The 17,500-nt window shown below is 50.3% G+C and overlaps 1 protein-coding gene across 1 annotated transcript in view; it reads right to left on the bottom strand.

Annotated features, from left to right (window-relative positions):
* Window positions 1–17,500, bottom strand: part of LOC115124637 (G-protein coupled receptor 176-like) — a 30,443-nt gene that overhangs the window by 7,652 nt on the left and 5,291 nt on the right. Inside the window, exon 2 of the mRNA XM_065008600.1 lies at window positions 2,259–2,511. Within this exon, the coding sequence (XP_064864672.1) occupies window positions 2,259–2,511 (253 nt within the window). The remainder of the gene's footprint in view (window positions 1–2,258; window positions 2,512–17,500) is intronic.

Raw genomic sequence — 17,500 nt, 5'->3', positions numbered from 1 at the left:
GGTTTCCATCTGTGGTGAAGTTAACAACAGGCCAGTGGTGTCCATCTGTGGTGAAGTTAAAGACAGGCCAGTGGTTTCCATCTGTGGTGAAGTTAAAGACAGGCCAGTGGTTTCCATCTGTGGTGAAGTTAACGACAGGCCAGTGGTTTCCATCTGTGGTGAAGTTAAAGACAGGCCAGTGGTGTCCATCTGTGGTGAAGTTAACAACAGGCCAGTGGGTCCATCTGTGGTGAAGTTAAAGACAGGCCAGTGGTTTCCATCTGTGGTGAAGTTAACGACAGGCCAGTGGGTCCATCTGTGGTGAAGTTAAAGACAGGCCAGTGGTTTCCATCTGTGGTGAAGTTAACGACAGGCCAGTGGTGTCCATCTGTGGTGAAGTTAAAGACAGGCCAGTGGTGTCCATCTGTGGTGAAGTTAACAACAGGCCAGTGGTTTCCATCTGTGGTGAAGTTAACGAGAGGCCAGTGGTTTCCATCTGTGGTGAAGTTAAAGACAGGCCAGTGGTTTCCATCTGTGGTGAAGTTAACGACAGGCCAGTGGTTTCCATCTGTGGTGAAGTTAAAGACAGGCCAGTGGTTTCCATCTGTGGTGAAGTTAACAACAGGCCAGTGGGTCCATCTGTGGTGAAGTTAAAGACAGGCCAGTGGTTTCCATCTGTGGTGAAGATAACGACAGGCCAGTGGTGTCCATCTGTGGTGAAGTTAAAGACAGGCCAGTGGTTTCCATCTGTGGTGAAGTTAAAGACAGGCCAGTGGTTTCCATCTGTGGTGAAGTTAAAGACAGGCCAGTGGTTTCCATCTGTGGTGAAGTTAAAGACAGGCCAGTGGTTTCCATCTGTGGTGAAGTTAAAGACAGGCCAGTGGTTTCCATCTGTGGTGAAGTTAAAGACAGGCCAGTGGTTTCCATCTGTGGTGAAGTTAAAGACAGGCCAGTGGTTTCCATCTGTGGTGAAGTTAAAACAGGCCAGTGGTTTCCATCTGTGGTGAAGTTAAAGACAGGCCAGTGGTTTCCATCTGTGGTGAAGTTAACGACAGGCCAGTGGTGTCCATCTGTGGTGAAGTTAAAGACAGGCCAGTGGTTTCCATCTGTGGTGAAGTTAAAGACAGGCCAGTGGTTTCCATCTGTGGTGAAGTTAAAGACAGGCCAGTGGTTTCCATCTGTGGTGAAGTTAAAGACAGGCCAGTGGTTTCCATCTGTGGTGAAGTTAACAACAGGCCAGTGGGTCCATCTGTGGTGAAGTTAAAGACAGGCCAGTGGTTTCCATCTGTGGTGAAGTTAAAGACAGGCCAGTGGTTTCCATCTGTGGTGAAGTTAACGACAGGCCAGTGGTTTCCATCTGTGGTGAAGTTAAAGACAGGCCAGTGGTTTCCATCTGTGGTGAAGTTAAAGACAGGCCAGTGGTTTCCATCTGTGGTGAAGTTTTCCCTAAATGAATGCTTATGACAAATCCAGCTCCAGAACCAGCCATAGAACCAGCTGGCTAATCTTTTGAATGAAGTGTAGTAACAAAAAACTGCAACAACCGGTAATATTAGCTAGCTCATCAAAGTTAGCAAGATAGCTAGCAACACTGACAACCCAGACCCAGTTCTTGAATATGTAAATGTAGCCGTCGTCATTCTTTGGAGGATGTGGAAGCTAAACGACAGGAAATGATGTTGAAATAGTGGCGTGCACGGGGAGGGGGGGGCGTTTAAAGGTCCGTGTTTACAAAATCAAGCAGTTTCCCCACTGTGTGTCTTTCCACATGTATAAATAAATAAAAGCATGAACACAGGACATGTGCTTTATTACTGCGCCGAAATGTCAGGCAAGTATCAACCGCTAGCAGTGCCCCCCCAGACAGATCTGAACAGATGGGACCAGTAAGCAGTGCCCCCCAGACAGATCTGAAGAGATGGGACCAGTAAGCACTGCCCCCAGACAGATCTGAAGAGATGGGACCAGTAAGCAGTGCCCCCCAGACAGATCTGAACAGATGGGTCCAGTAAGCAGTGCCTCCCCCAGACAGATCTGAACAGATGGGACCAGTAAGCAGTGCCCCCCCCAGACAGATCTGAAGAGATGGGACCAGTAAGCAGTGCCCCCCAGACAGATCTGAAGAGATGGGACCAGTAAGCAGTGCCCCCCAGACAGATCTGAACAGATGGGACCAGTAAGCAGTGCCCCCCTCCCCAGACAGATCTGAACAGATGGGACCAGTAAGCAATATGTTGCAGCTACCAGCAGTGCAGTTTGATTTTCCTGCTATCACCAACCTGTCCAGTGCGATGGCAGCGAAGCTGAGCACGGTGACGGAGCTGAAGAGTTTGTGGAGGAACTTCAGGGCCTTGCAGAGCAGCAGAGTGTGTAGCCACCAGCAGCAGCGAGGGCTGGCCCCTAGAGCCACGTCAAAGGGAACACACACCAGACCCGCACAGATCCCTGAGCACGCCAGGTTCTTAATGAAGCGACTGGTCACCGACTTGAAGACACTGGTACAGCAGGTACACCATAGAACAGTGCCATTGCCTGGGAGAGGGAGGGAGAGGGAGGGAGAGAGAAAGAGAAACAGAGAGAGGGGGGTGGAGAGGGGAAGGGAGAGGAAAAGAGAGAGAGGGAGGGAGAGGAAGATGGAGAGGGGAAGAGAGAGGGAGGAGAGGAAGATGGAGAGGAGAAGAGAGAGGCAGAGACAGGAGAGGAGGGAGAGAGAGAGGCAGAGACAGGAGAGGAGGGAGAGGGGAGGAGAGAGAGAGAGGCAGAGACAGGAGTGGAGGGAGAGGGGAGGAGAGAGAGAGGCAGAGACAGGAAAGGAGGGAGACAGGGGAGGGAGGGAGAGGGGGAGGAGAGAGAGAGAGGCAGAGATAGGAGAGAGGGAGAGGAGAGGAGGAGAGAGAGAGGCAGAGACAGGAGAGGAGGGAGAGGGGAGGAGAGAGAGAAAGGCAGAGACAGGAGAGGAGGGAGAAGGGAGGAGAGAGAGAGGCAGAGACAGGAGAGGAGGGAGAGGAGAGAGAGAGAGAGAGAGAGAGGCAGAGACAGGAGAGGAGGGGAGGGGAGAGAGAGAGGCAGAGACAGGAGAGGGAGGGAGAGGAGAGAGAGAGGCAGAGACAGGAGAGAGGGAGAGGAGGAGGGAGAGAGAGAGAGGCAGAGACAGGAGAGAGAGGGAGAGAGAGAGAGAGAGAGAGAGAGCAGGAGAGGAGGAGGAGAGAGAGAGAGAGAGAGGCAGAGACAGGAGAGGAGGGAGGGGGAGAGAGAGAGAGAGAGAGACAGAGACAGAAGGGAGGGAGAGGGGAGGGGAGAGAGAGAGGCAGAGACAGGAGAGGAGAGAGAGGCAGAGACAGGAGAGGAGGGAGAGGGGAGGAGAGAGAGAGAGAGAGAGAGGCAGAGACAGGAGAGGAGGGAGAGGGGAGGAGAGAGAGTGTTTAGACTGGATAATGTGTGATGGTTTTACAGTATAAGGGAAGGTAAGAAAATGTAATACAGTGAAATATTCTGTGTGAGTTTTGGAAGAGCTTTTTGGAAAACAGTCAGGAATAAACAACATTGAAAAAATGATCGATCTTACATCCCCTTCTGTCTTTTCCAGTTGCCTTAACAATTAGTTTGTCAAAACAATCCATTTAAACTGGAGGGCAGAGGCAGGCCTGAGGGGCGCCAAGAAGACGGATACATTTTAGCAACAGGTGTGACATGCCACTGGTATTCCACACACATCCCAGAGCTTGTGACTCATCACACACACACACACACACACACACACACACACACACACACACACACACACACACACACACACAACACAAACTATGCCTTCACTTCACATAACCCACCATCCATCCTGGCTCCTTCCCTACTCCCAGCATCCTCTCTCCCTCCTTCCCTACTCCCACCATCCTCTCTCCCTCCTTCCCTACTCCCACCATCCTCTCTCTCTCCTTCCCTACTCCCACCATCCTCTCTCTCCCTCCTTCCCTACTCCCACCATCCTCTCTTCCTCCTTCCCTACTCCCACCATCCTCCCTCCTCCCACCATCCTCTCCCTCCTTCCCTACTCCCACCATCCTCTCTCCCTCCTTCCCTACTCCCACCATCCTCTCTCTCCCTCCTTCCCTACTCCCACCATCCTCTCTCCCCTCCTTCCCTACTCCCACCATCCTCTCTCTCCCTCCTTCCCTACTCCCACCATCCTCTCTCCTCTCTCCCTCCTTCCCTACTCCCACCATCCTCTCTCTCTCCTCCTTCCCTACTCCCACCATCCTCTCCCTCCCCCTCCTTCCCTACTCCCACCATCCTCTCTCTCTCCTTCCCTACTCCCACCATCCTCTCTCTCCCTCCTTCCCTACTCCCACCATCCTCTCTCTCCCCTCCTTCCCTACTCCCACCATCCTCTCTCTCCCTCCTTCCCTACTCCCACCATCCTCTCTCTCCCTCCTTCCCTACTCCCACCATCCTCTCTCTCCCTCCTTCCCTACTCCCACAATCCTCTCTCCCCTCCTTCCCTACTCCCACCATCCTCTCTCTCCTCCTTCCCTACTCCCACCATCCTCTCTCTCCCTCCTTCCCTACTCCCACCATCCTCTCTCTCCCTCCTTCCCTACTCCCACCATCCTCTCTCTCCCTCCTTCCCTACTCCCACCATCCTCTCCCTCTCCCTCCTTCCCTACTCCCACCATCCTCTCTCCCCTCCTTCCCTACTCCCACCATCCTCTCCTCCCTCCTTCCCTACTCCCACCATCCTCTCTCTCCCTCCTTCCCTACTCCCACCATCCTCTCTCCCTCCTTCCCTACTCCCACCATCCTCTCTCTCCCTCCTTCCCTACTCCCACCATCCTCTCTCTCCCTCCTTCCCTACTCCCACCATCCTCTCTCCCTCCTTCCCTACTCCCACCATCCTCTCTCTCCCTCCTTCCCTACTCCCACCATCCTCTCTCTCCTCCTTCCCTACTCCCACCATCCTCTCTCTCCTCCTTCCCTACTCCCACCATCCTCTCTCCCTCCTTCCCTACTCCCACCATCCTCTCTCCCTCCTTCCCTACTCCCACCATCCTCTCTCTCCTCCTTCCCTACTCCCACCATCCTCTCTCTCCCTCCTTCCCTACTCCCACCATCCTCTCTCTCCCTCCTTCCCTACTCCCACCATCCTCTCCCTCTCTCCCTCCTTCCCTACTCCCACCATCCTCTCTCCCTCCTTCCCTACTCCCACCATCCTCTCTCCCCTCCTTCCCTACTCCCACCATCCTCTCTCCCTCCTTCCCTACTCCCACCATCCTCTCTCTCCCTCCTTCCCTACTCCCACCATCCTCTCTCCCTCCTTCCCTACTCCCACCATCCTCTCTCTCCCTCCTTCCCTACTCCCACCATCCTCTCTCCCCTCCTTCCCTACTCCCACCATCCTCTCTCTCTCCCTCCTTCCCTACTCCCACCATCCTCTCTCCCTCCTTCCCTACTCCCACCATCCTCTCTCTCCCTCCTTCCCTACTCCCACCATCCTCTCTCTTCTCCCTCCTTCCCTACTCCCACCATCCTCTCTCTCCCTCCTTCCCTACTCCCACCATCCTCCCTCTCCCTCCTTCCCTACTCCCACCATCCTCTCTCCCTCCTTCCCTACTCCCACCATCCTCTCTCCCTCCTTCCCTACTCCCACCATCCTCTCTCTCCCTCCTTCCCTACTCCCACCATCCTCTCTCTCCCTCCTTCCCTACTCCCACCATCCTCTCTCTCCCTCCTTCCCTACTCCCACCATCCTCTCTCCCTACTCCCACCATCCTCTCTCCTCCCTACTCCCACCATCCTCTCTCTCCCTCCTTCCCTACTCCCACCATCCTCTCTCCTCCTTCCCTACTCCCACCATCCTCTCTCCCTCCTTCCCTACTCCCACCATCCTCTCTCTCCTCCTTCCCTACTCCCACCATCCTCTCTCCCTCCTTCCCTACTCCCACCATCCTCTCTCTCCTCCTTCCCTACTCCCACCATCCTCTCTCTCCTTCCCTCTCCCACCATCCTCTCTCTCCCTCCTTCCCTACTCCCACCATCCTCTCTCTCCCTCCTTCCCTACTCCCACCATCCTCTCTCCCTCCTTCCCTACTCCCACCATCCTCTCTCCCTCCTTCCCTACTCCCACCATCCTCTCTCTCCCTCCTTCCCTACTCCCACCATCCTCTCTCCCTCTCCCTCCTTCCCTACTCCCACCATCCTCTCTCTCCCCTCCTTCCCTACTCCCACCATCCTCTCCCTCTCTCCCTCCTTCCCTACTCCCACCATCCTCTCTCTCCCTCCTTCCCTCCCCACCATCCTCTCCTCCTCCTTCCCTACTCCCACCATCCTCTCTCCCTCCTTCCCTACTCCCACCATCCTCTCTCTCCCTCCTTCCCTACTCCCACCATCCTCTCTCCCTCCTTCCCTACTCCCACCATCCTCTCCCTCTCTCCCTCCTTCCCTACTCCCACCATCCTCTCTCTCCTCCTTCCCTACTCCCACCATCCTCTCTCCCTCCTTCCCTACTCCCACCATCCTCTCTCCCTCCTTCCCTACTCCCACCATCCTCTCTCTCCCTCCTTCCCTACTCCCACCATCCTCTCTCTCCCTCCTTCCCTACTCCCACCATCCTCTCTCCCTCCTTCCCTACTCCCACCATCCTCTCTCCTCCTCCTTCCCTTCCCACCATCCTCTCCTCCTCCTTCCCTATCCCACCATCCTCTCTCGCTCCTTCCCTACTCCCACCATCCTCTCTCTCCCTCCTTCCCTACTCCCACCATCCTCTCCCCCTTCCCTCTCCCTCCTTCCCTACTCCCACCATCCTCTCCCTCTCCCCTCCTTCCCTACTCCCACCATCCTCTCTCCCTCCTTCCCTACTCCCACCATCCTCTCTCTCCCTCCTTCCCTACTCCCACCATCCTCTCTCTCCCTCCTTCCCTACTCCCACCATCCTCTCTCTCCCTCCTTCCCTACTCCCACCATCCTCTCTCTCCCTCCTTCCCTACTCCCACCATCCTCTCTCCCTCCTTCCCTACTCCCACCATCCTCTCTCTCCTCCTTCCCTACTCCCACCATCCTCTCTCCCTCCTTCCCTACTCCCACCATCCTCTCTCTCCCTCCTTCCCTACTCCCACCATCCTCTCTCTCCCTCCTTCCCCATCCTCCCACCATCCTCTCTCTCCCTCCTTCCCTACTCCCACCATCCTCTCTCCCCTCCTTCCCTACTCCCACCATCCTCTCTCTCCCTCCTTCCCTACTCCCACCATCCTCTCTCTCCTCCTTCCCTACTCCCACCATCCTCTCTCCCTCCTTCCCTACTCCCACCATCCTCTCTTCCTCCTTCCCTACTCCCACCATCCTCCCTCCCTCCTTCCCTACTCCCACCATCCTCTCTCCCTCCTTCCCTACTCCCACCATCCTCTCTCTCCCTCCTTCCCTACTCCCACCATCCTCTCTCTCCCTCCTTCCCTACTCCCACCATCCTCTCTCCCTCCTTCCCTACTCCCACCATCCTCTCTCTCGCTCCTTCCCTACTCCCACCATCCTCTCTCTCCCTCCTTCCCTACTCCCACCATCCTCTCTCTCCCCTCCTTCCCTACTCCCACCATCCTCTCTCCCTCCTTCCCTCTCCCTCCATCCTCTCTCTCCCTCCTTCCCTACTCCCACCATCCTCTCCTTCCTCCCACCATCCTCCTCCTTCCCTACTCCCACCATCCTCTCTCCCTCCTTCCCTACTCCCACCATCCTCTCTCTCCCTCCTTCCCTACTCCCACCATCCTCTCTCCCTCCTTCCCTACTCCCACCATCCTCTCTCTCCCTCCTTCCCTACTCCCACCATCCTCTCTCTCCCTCCTTCCCTACTCCCACCATCCTCTCTCCCTCCTTCCCTACTCCCACCATCCTCTCTCCCTCCTTCCCTACTCCCACCATCCTCTCTCCCTCCTTCCCTACTCCCACCATCCTCTCTCTCCCTCCTTCCCTACTCCCACCATCCTCTCTCTCCCTCCTTCCCTACTCCCACCATCCTCTCTCTCCCTCCTTCCCTACTCCCACCATCCTCTCTCCCTCCTTCCCTACTCCCACCATCCTCTCTCTCCCTCCTTCCCTACTCCCACCATCCTCTCTCTCCCTCCTTCCCTACACCCACCATCCTCTCTCTCCCTCCTTCCCTACTCCCACCATCCTCTCTCTCCCTCCTTCCCTACTCCCACCATCCTCTCTCTCCCATCCTCTCTCTCCTTCCCTCTCCCTACATCCTCTCTCTCCCTCCTTCCCTACTCCCACCATCCTCTCTCTCCCTCCTTCCCTACTCCCACCATCCTCTCCCTCCTCTCCATCCTCCTCCTTCCCTACTCCCACCATCCTCTCTCCCCTACTCCCACCATCCTTCCCCCTACTCCCACCATCCTCTCTCTCCCTCCTTCCCTACTCCCACCATCCTCTCTCTCCCTCCTTCCCTACTCCCACCATCCTCTCCTCCTTCCCCTCTCCCACCATCCTCCTTCCCTACTCCCACCATCCTCTCTCTCCCTCCTTCCCTACTCCCACCATCCTCTCTCCCTCCTCCTTCCCTACTCCCACCATCCTCTCTCCCTCCTTCCCTACTCCCACCATCCTCTCTCTCCCTCCTTCCCCACTCCCACCATCCTCTCTCTCCCTCCTTCCCTACTCCCACCATCCTCTCTCTCCCTCCTTCCCTACTCCCACCATCATCTCTCTCCCTCCTTCCCTACTCCCACCATCATCTCTCTCCCTCCTTCCCTACTCCCACCATCCTCTCTCCCTCCTTCCCTACTCCCACCATCCTCTCTCTCCCTCCTTCCCTACTCCCACCATCCTCTCTCTCCCTCCTTCCCTACTCCCACCATCCTCCTCTCTCTCCCTCCTTCCCTACTCCCACCATCCTCTCTCCCTCCTTCCCTACTCCCACCATCCTCTCTCTCCTCCTTCCCTACTCCCACCATCCTCTCTCTCCCTCCTTCCCTACTCCCACCATCCTCTCTCCCTCCTTCCCTACTCCCACCATCCTCTCTCTCCCTCCTTCCCTACTCCCACCATCCTCTCTCTCCTCCTTCCCTACTCCCACCATCCTCTCTCTCCCTCCTTCCCTACTCCCACCATCCTCTCTCTCCCTCCTTCCCTACTCCCACCATCCTCTCTCCCTCCTTCCCTACTCCCACCATCCTCTCTCTCCCTCCTTCCCTACTCCCACCATCCTCTCTCCCCTCCCTCCCCAGCATCCCTACTCCCACCATCCTCTCTCCCTCCTTCCCTACTCCCACCATCCTCTCTCCCTCCTTCCCTATCTCCCACCATCCTCTCTCTCCCTCCTTCCCTACTCCCACCATCCTCTCTCTCCCTCCTTCCCTACTCCCACCATCCTCTCTCCCTCCTTCCCTACTCCCACCATCCTCTCTCTCCCTCCCTCCTTCTCTCTACTCCATCTCTGTCTAGTGCACTAATGAAAAATAATACATCCGTATGTCCATAGTTGAAGGAGTCCCCCTTGAGCTGCTTTGATAGAAAACTGCACATAAAAACAGAGGACAATAAAGGACTTTTATAATTGGTATTTCAGCTAGTGCCATTTTCAAGACAAGTCTCAATTCTGTATTTTCATATCCTCCATTATATTAATTATATACATTATTATCATTATGGGGCCGAATCAGACATAGGAATTTACGCATTTCCTACGGACGCCTTTTAAATCAGACTTAGCTTATTCATTTGCAAAACTCGCTCTGTAGGTGTGGCTACCTCGCACACTCTGAATCAATTTCATTCAACTGCTGAAAACCCTACCACTTGCTGGCCAATATATTTCCTCGTGGAGTTTTCATTCAAAAGGGTTGTCACTACTTTTATCTTAAGCCAGTCCTTTAAATATGGTGTGTTTTAGTTACAATTTTGTCGACAGACTCGCTAGAATAATTTTAAAGATCAATAAAAGAAAGCCATCTAAATATATCCATATTTGTCTCTGTTTCAGCACCAAATTGGTAGATTTAAGAATAGTCTGATCTTGTGAATTATTTAGGGTTAGGAAAGTATTTATGAATAATACATTTAAAAAGAAATTGGTTTGGAGAGCCTTTACACACTAAAGAAAGAAAGCAGAGGCTTGATTCATTCTGAAATGTCTCACATTCATTTCCTCAACCCATGGCTTGATTCATTCTGAAATGTCTCACATTCATTTCCTCAACCCATTCAAACTGGTTGAGAGAATATAACTGATTGAATTAACTATGTAACTGTGCTATGACCCTCGTTTTGAACTTCTGCGCTCGCCTAACATTGAACCATGGTACTGTGTGATGACACGGCCAGGTTTTGAACCATGCGTCGGGGTTCAAACTGTCACGGCTTGGCCTGAACCGGGGTTCTGCGCTCCACTCCATAACTGATTGAATTAACCATGGTAACTGTGTGATGACACGGCCAGGTTTTGAACCGGGGTTCTGCGCTCCACTCCATAACTGATTGAATTAACCATGGTAACTGTGTGATGACACGGCCAGGTTTTGAACCATGCGTCGTCGGGGTTCAAACTGTCACGGCTTGGCCTGAACCGGGGTTCTGCGCTCCACTCCATAACTGATTGAATTAACCATGGTAACTGTGTGATGACACGGCCAGGTTTTGAACCGGGGTTCTGCGCTCCACTCCATAACTGATTGAATTAACCATGTGTGATGACACTCCAGGTTTTGAACCGGGTTCTGCGCTCCACCATAACTGTAACTGTGTGATGACACGGCCAGGTTTTGAACCGGGGTTCTGCGCTCCACTCCATAACTGATTGAATTAACCATGGTAACTGTGTGATGACACGGCCAGGTTTTGAACCGGGGTTCTGCGCTCCACTCCATAACTGATTGAATTAACCCACATGTCTTTTATTTATATGATCCACTGTTACTAATGATCCTCAGCAACAACCACACGGCGTGACGGCGTTTACAGAGGAAGTCAGAACTCAACTGGATGATAATGTCGGATATAACAATATGAAGGGAACTAACAGTAAATTGTCAGTTGAATATGTGCTGTTATTAAGCCTACTGATGGTCTATACCGTTAGTGGATATTATTTAATATGATAGAAACAGGAGAGAGAGAGAGAGAGACAGAGACAGAGACACAGAGAGAGAGAGACAGAGACAGAGACAGAGAGAGAGAGAGAGAGAGAGAGACAGAGACAGAGACAGAGAGAGAGAGAGAGAGAGAGGAGAGAGACAGAGACAGAGACAGAGAGAGACAGAGAGAGAGAGAGAGAGAGACAGAGACAGAGAGAGAGAGAGAGAGAGAGAGAGAGAGAGAGAGAGACAGAGACAGAGAGAGAGAGAGAGAGAGAGAGAGAGAGAGAGAGAGAGAGAGAGAGAGAGACAGAGAGAGACAGAGACAGAGACAGAGAGAGAGAGAGAGAGGAGAGAGAGAGAGAGAGAGAGAGAGAGAGAGAGAGAGACAGAGAGAGAGAGACAGAGACAGAGAGAGAGAGAGAGAGACAGAGAGAGAGAGAGAGAGAGAGAGAGAGACAGAGAGAGAGAGAGAGAGAGAGAGAGAGAGAAAAGTCAGGATAGTCTATATTTAAGATATTCGAGAGTGCCCATCCCTGAAAGTTAAAAGGGCGTACAATTTAAATTCTGCATAATGGCACAGCGTTTCATAACCTTTACTGTAGGAAAATGTTTATGTTGATATGGTTCAGTTTGCTGCCACATGACTGGTATCACGTCTCCAACGATTTATAAGGTCAAATAGATCAAAAACAAGTGTAATTTATATATTCATCGATCCTCTTATCCAAAGGGATGACTCATTTACCTAGCTGTTATCAAGTTGTAAAGTACAGTGCATGCAGAATGGTATTGTTTCTATCAGAAAAAAAGAAAGGAGATGTCCACTTGGAACCGCTAGACCTTATTCGTGGTTTCCTCACGGGTTAAAGGTGGTGGAATTATTAGGGAATTACTGTGAAACTTAAACTAAGCTTAAATAGCCACCTGTCCCTTTTTAACAGCTGGGCAACGGCACACATTTCAGCAAATAAACGGCTGTTTCAAATATTTAACCTTTATTTAACTAGGCAAGTCTGTTAAGAACTAATTCTTATTTACAATGACGGCCTACCCCGGCCAAACCCTCCCCTAACCCGGACGACGCTGGGCCAAGGGTGTGCCGCCCCACGGGACTCCTGATCACAGCCGGTATCGAACCAGGGTCTGTAGTGACGCCTCTAGCACTGCGATGCAGTGCCTTAGACCGTTGCACCACTCGAGAGCCCCAAATAAACATGAATTACCATGAATTACCATGAATTACCATGAATTACCACAAATTACTATGAATTACAATGAATTCCCATGAATTACTATGAATTACCATGAATTCCCATGAATTACTATGAATTACCATGAATTCCCATGAATTACTATGAATTACCATGAATTCCCATGAATTACTATGAATTACCATGAATTGTTTATAAGCTATAACGTTTTATTTGTTACAATAAATAATTAAGTAATGACTCTAAAAAAAAATATGGCAATCATCCATTTTTAACGCCAGTAAGAAACTGCTAGCCATTGGTTGCTAACTGCTGAGAACTGCTAGCCATTGGTTGCTAACTGCTGAGAACTGCTAGCCATTGGTTGCTAACTGCTGAGAACTGCTAGCCATTGGTTGCTAACTGCTGAGAACTGCTTGCCATTGGTTGCTAACTGCTGAGAACTGCTAGCCATTGGTTGCTAACTGCTGAGAACTGCTAGCCATTGGTTGCTAACTGCTGAGAACTGCTAGCCATTGGTTGCTAACTGCTGAGAACTGCTAGCCATTGGTTGCTAACTGCTGAGAACTGCTAGCCATTTGTTGCTAACTGCTGAGAACTGCTAGCCATTGGTTGCTAACTGCTGAGAACTGCTAGCCATTGGTTGCTAACTGCTGAGAACTGCTAGCCATTTGTTGCTAACTGCTGAGAACTGCTAGCCATTGGTTGCTAACTGCAGTCAAAAACTTTGGGAGTACAGTACCCTGGAAATCAGCCGATCTAGTGGCTATTTTTTATAGAGGCATACGAAGACAAAAGAAACGTGACAGTGTGTAAATGATAACATTTTAGTGCAGGAAATGAAGACATTGATTAAATGCTGTAATTAAACAATGAACAATACAAATGAGCAAAAGCTGTGTGCATAAAGGAAATAGAAGCCCATCTCTAATAGAAGCCTGTCTCTAATAGAAGCCTGTCTCTAATAGAAGCTAATAGAAGCCTGTCTCTAATAGAAGCCTGTCTCTAATAGAAGCCTGTCTCTAATAGAAGCCTGTCTCTAATAGAAGCCTGTCTCTAATAGAAGCCCATCTCTAATAGAAGCCCGTCTCTAATAGAAGCCTGTCTCTAATAGAAGCCCGTCTCTAATAGAAGCCCGTCTCTAATAGAAGCCTGTCTCTAATAGAAGCCCGTCTCTAATAGAAGCCCGTCTCTAATAGAAGCCCGTCTCTAATAGAAGCCTGTCTCTAATAGAAGCCCGTCTCTAATAGAAGCCCGTCTCTAATAGAAGCCCGTCTCTAATAGAAGCCCGTCTCTAATAGAAGCCCGTCTCTAATAGAAGCCCGTCTCTAATAGAAGCCCGTCTCTAATAGAAGCCTGTCTCTAATAGAAGCCTGTCTCTAATAGAAGCCTGTCTCTAATAGAAGCCCGTCTCTAATAGAAGCCTGTCTCTAATAGAAGCCTGTCTCTAATAGAAGCCTGTCTCTAATAGAAGCCCGTCTCCCGTAATAGAAGCCCGTCTCTAATAGAAGCCCGTCTCTAATAGAAGCCCTCTAATCTCAAATAGAAGCCTAATAGAAGCATCTCTAATAGAAGCCCGTCTCAAATAGAAGCCCGTCTCTAATAGAAGCCCGTCTCAAATAGAAGCCCGTCTCAAATGCTTCTAATAGAAGCCTGTCTCTAATAGAAGCCCGTCTCTAATAGAAGCCTGTCTCTAAAGGAAGCCTGTCTCTAATAGAAGCCCGTCTCTAATAGAAGCCTGTCTCTAATAGAAGCCTGTCTCTAATAGAAGCCCGTCTCTAATCCCGTCTCTAATAGAAGCCTCTAATAGAAGCCCGTCTCTAATAGAAGCCCGTCTCTAATAGAAGCCCCTAATAGAAGCCCGTCTCTAATAGAAGCCTGTCTCTAATAGAAGCCTGTCTCTAATAGAAGCCTGTCTCTAATAGAAGCCCGTCTCTAATAGAAGCCTGTCTCTAATAGAAGCCTGTCTCTAATAGAAGCCCGTCTCTAATAGAAGCCTGTCTCTAATAGAAGCCTGTCTCTAATAGAAGCCCGTCTCTAATAGAAGCCCGTCTCTAATAGAAGCCTGTCTCTAATAGAAGCCTGTCTCTAAAGCCTAATAGAAGCCCGTCTCTAATAGAAGCCCGTCTCTAAAGCCTAATAGAAGCCCGTCTCCTAATAGAAGCCCGTCTCTAATAGAAGCCCGTCTCTAATAGAAGCTAATAGAAGCCTGTCTCTAATAGAAGCCCGTCTCTAATAGAAGCCTGTCTCTCTAAATAGAAGCCTGTCTCTAATAGAAGCCTAGTCTCTAAAGCCTAAAGCCCGTCTCAAATAGAATAGAAGCCTGTCTCAAATAGAAGCCCGTCTCAATAGAAGCCTGTCTCTAATAGAAGCCTGTCTCTAATAGAAGCCCGCCTGAAGCTCTAATAGAAGCCTGTCTCTAATAGAAGCCTGTCTCTAATAGAAGCCCGTCTCAAATAGAAGCCTGTCTCTAATAGAAGCCCGTCTCAAATAGAAGCCCGTCTCTAATAGAAGCCTGTCTCTAATAGAAGCCTGTCTCTAATAGAAGCCTGGTCTCTAATAGAAGCCCGTCTCTAATAGAAGCCCGTCTCAAATAGAAGCCCGGGTTATTAACAGAAGTTTCACAGTTTGTCAAGGTAAGAAAACAGCTTATCTGTAAGCAAGCTATTCTCATGCTGAAGTTTCACGGTATGTCAAGATCAAAATACGCATGAAAAGAAAAGTGCATAAAAGGGATTTACGTTTCATTTACGTGCTCTTAACTCGGGTCAGAATCGGCTCCAATATGCACTGCTGGTCTGTATGGGCATTGAGACTTGTTTTCAATAAGGCTGTCCATACATACGGTTTTGCCATACTGTATGTATGTAAATGTCTCTGAAAGCAGGAGGATGGGTAACCACTGAGCTGGTTAAAATGAGCTGTACCTTTCTTTTCTATGTATCATCCTCATTATGTTTCAACGGGCTGGCACCTGCGGGACACCTCTCCGTCTCGGGAACGGTGGTCTGTGGACTGCACGGTCTGAGTGCTTCTGAACTAGGCAGACATCTTTCTTTCCCCCAATCACTATCTGACTCTTCAATAACTCTAGTTCTCCTTCACTCTCTCCCCATCTCACAGAAGCCCTTCAGGTCCTCACAGCAGGTAGACACAATCTTCTCTTCGTCAAGCTGACAGAAGTCTTTTAGGACCTAACAGGCACAGCTCCGCAGCTCCAATCTTCTCAGCTCTTCCTGGAAGCTCCTACTTCCAACTGACAGAGACTTTGAAGCCCTCACCTACTGAGACTGAGCACTCAAAAAGGCATTCAATTATTTACTTTTCTTCTTCCAAGAAACTCAAATTGTTTCTCTGCTTTAAAAGCCAGTGTTCTAGAAAACTTTTGATTAGTTTGATTGGCGTGCTGCTGAAGGACACCATGGTTGAGTCCCTGGTCTAAAGTGGTGCACTATATAGGGAATAGGGCTCTGGTCTATAGTAGTGCACTATATAGGGAATAGGGCTCTGGTCTATAGTAGTACCACTATATAGGGAATAGGGCTCTGGTCTATAGTAGTGCACTATATAGGGAATAGGGCTCTGGTCTATAGTAGTACCACTATATAGGGAATAGGGCTCTGGTCTATAGTAGTGCACTATATAGGGAATAGGGCTCTGGTCCATAGTAGTACCACTATATAGGGAATAGGGCTCTGGTCTATAGTAGTCCACTATATAGGGAATAGGGCTCTGGTCTATAGTAGTACCACTATATAGGGAATAGGGCTCTGGTCTATAATAGTACCACTATATAGGGAATAGGGCTCTGGTCTATAGTAGTACCACTATATAGGGAATAGGGCTCTGGTCTGTAGTAGTGCACTATATAGGGAATAGGGCTCTGGTCTATAGTAGTCCACTATATAGGGAATAGGGCTCTGGTCTAAAGTGGCGCACTATATAGGGAATAGGGCTCTGGTCTATAGTGGTGCACTATATAGGGAATAGGGCTCTGGTCTAAAGTGGCGCACTATATAGGGAATAGGGTTCTGGTCTATAGTGGTGCACTATATAGGGAATAGGGCTCTGGTCTAAAGTGGCGCACTATATAGGGAATAGGGCTCTGGTCTAAAGTAGTGCACTATATAGGGAATAGGGCTCTGGTCTAAAGTAGTGCACTATATAGGGAATAGGGCTCTGGTCTAAAGTAGTGCACTATATAGGGAATAGGGCTCTGGTCTAAAGTAGTGCACTATATAGGGAATAGGGCTCTGGTCTGTAGTAGTGCACTATATAGGGAATAGGGCTGTGGTCTATAGTAGTGCACTATATAGGGAATAGGGCTCTGGTCTAAGGTAGTGCACTATATAGGGAATAGGGCTCTGGTCTATAGTGGCGCACTATATAGGGAATAGGGCTCTGGTCTAAAGTGGCGCACTATATAGGGAATAGGGCTCTGGTCTAAAGTGGCGCACTATATAGGGAATAGGGCTCTGGTCTAAAGTGGCGCACTATATAGGGAATAGGGCTCTGGACTAAAGTGGCGCACTATATAGGGAATAGGGCTATGGTCTAAAGTAGTGCACTATATAGGGCATAGGGCTCTGGTCTAAAGTAGTGCACTATATAGGGAATAGGGCTCTGGTCTAAAGTAGTGCACTATATAGGGAATAGGGCTCTGGTCTAAAGTAGTGCACTATATAGGGAATAGGGCTCTGGTCTATAGTAGTGCACTATATAGGGAATAGGGCTCTGGTCTAAAGTAGTGCACTAATTAGGGAATAGGGCTCTGGTCTAAAGTAGTGCACTATATAGGGAATAGGGCTCTGGTCTATAGTAGTACCACTATATGGGGTGGCAGGGTAGCCTAGTGGTTAGAGCATTGGACTTGTAACCGGAAGGTTGCAAGTTCAAACCCCCGAGCTGCCAAGGTACAAATCTGTCGTTCTGCCCCTGAACAGGCAGTTAACCCACTGTTCCTAGGCCGTCATTGAAAATAAGAATTTGTTCTTAACTGACTTGCCTGGTAAAATAAAGGTAAAAAAATATAGGGAATAGGGCTCTGGTCTATAGTAGTGCACTATATAGGGAATAGGGCTCTGGTCTATAGTACATCTCTCCTCATCTCTCCCCATCACTCCCTCTCTTTCCCCATCCTCCTCTCTCCCCATCCTCCTCTCTCTCCCCATCCTCCCCTCTCTCCCCATCCCTCACTCCCTCTCTCTTCCCTCCCTCTCTCTCCCCATCCCTCCCTCTCTCTCCCCCATC

Source organism: Oncorhynchus nerka, linkage group LG24, assembly GCF_034236695.1.
Source record: "Oncorhynchus nerka isolate Pitt River linkage group LG24, Oner_Uvic_2.0, whole genome shotgun sequence".
Taxonomy (NCBI): Eukaryota; Metazoa; Chordata; class Actinopteri; order Salmoniformes; family Salmonidae; genus Oncorhynchus; species Oncorhynchus nerka.
This window is presented reverse-complemented; position numbering and strand designations above follow the sequence as displayed.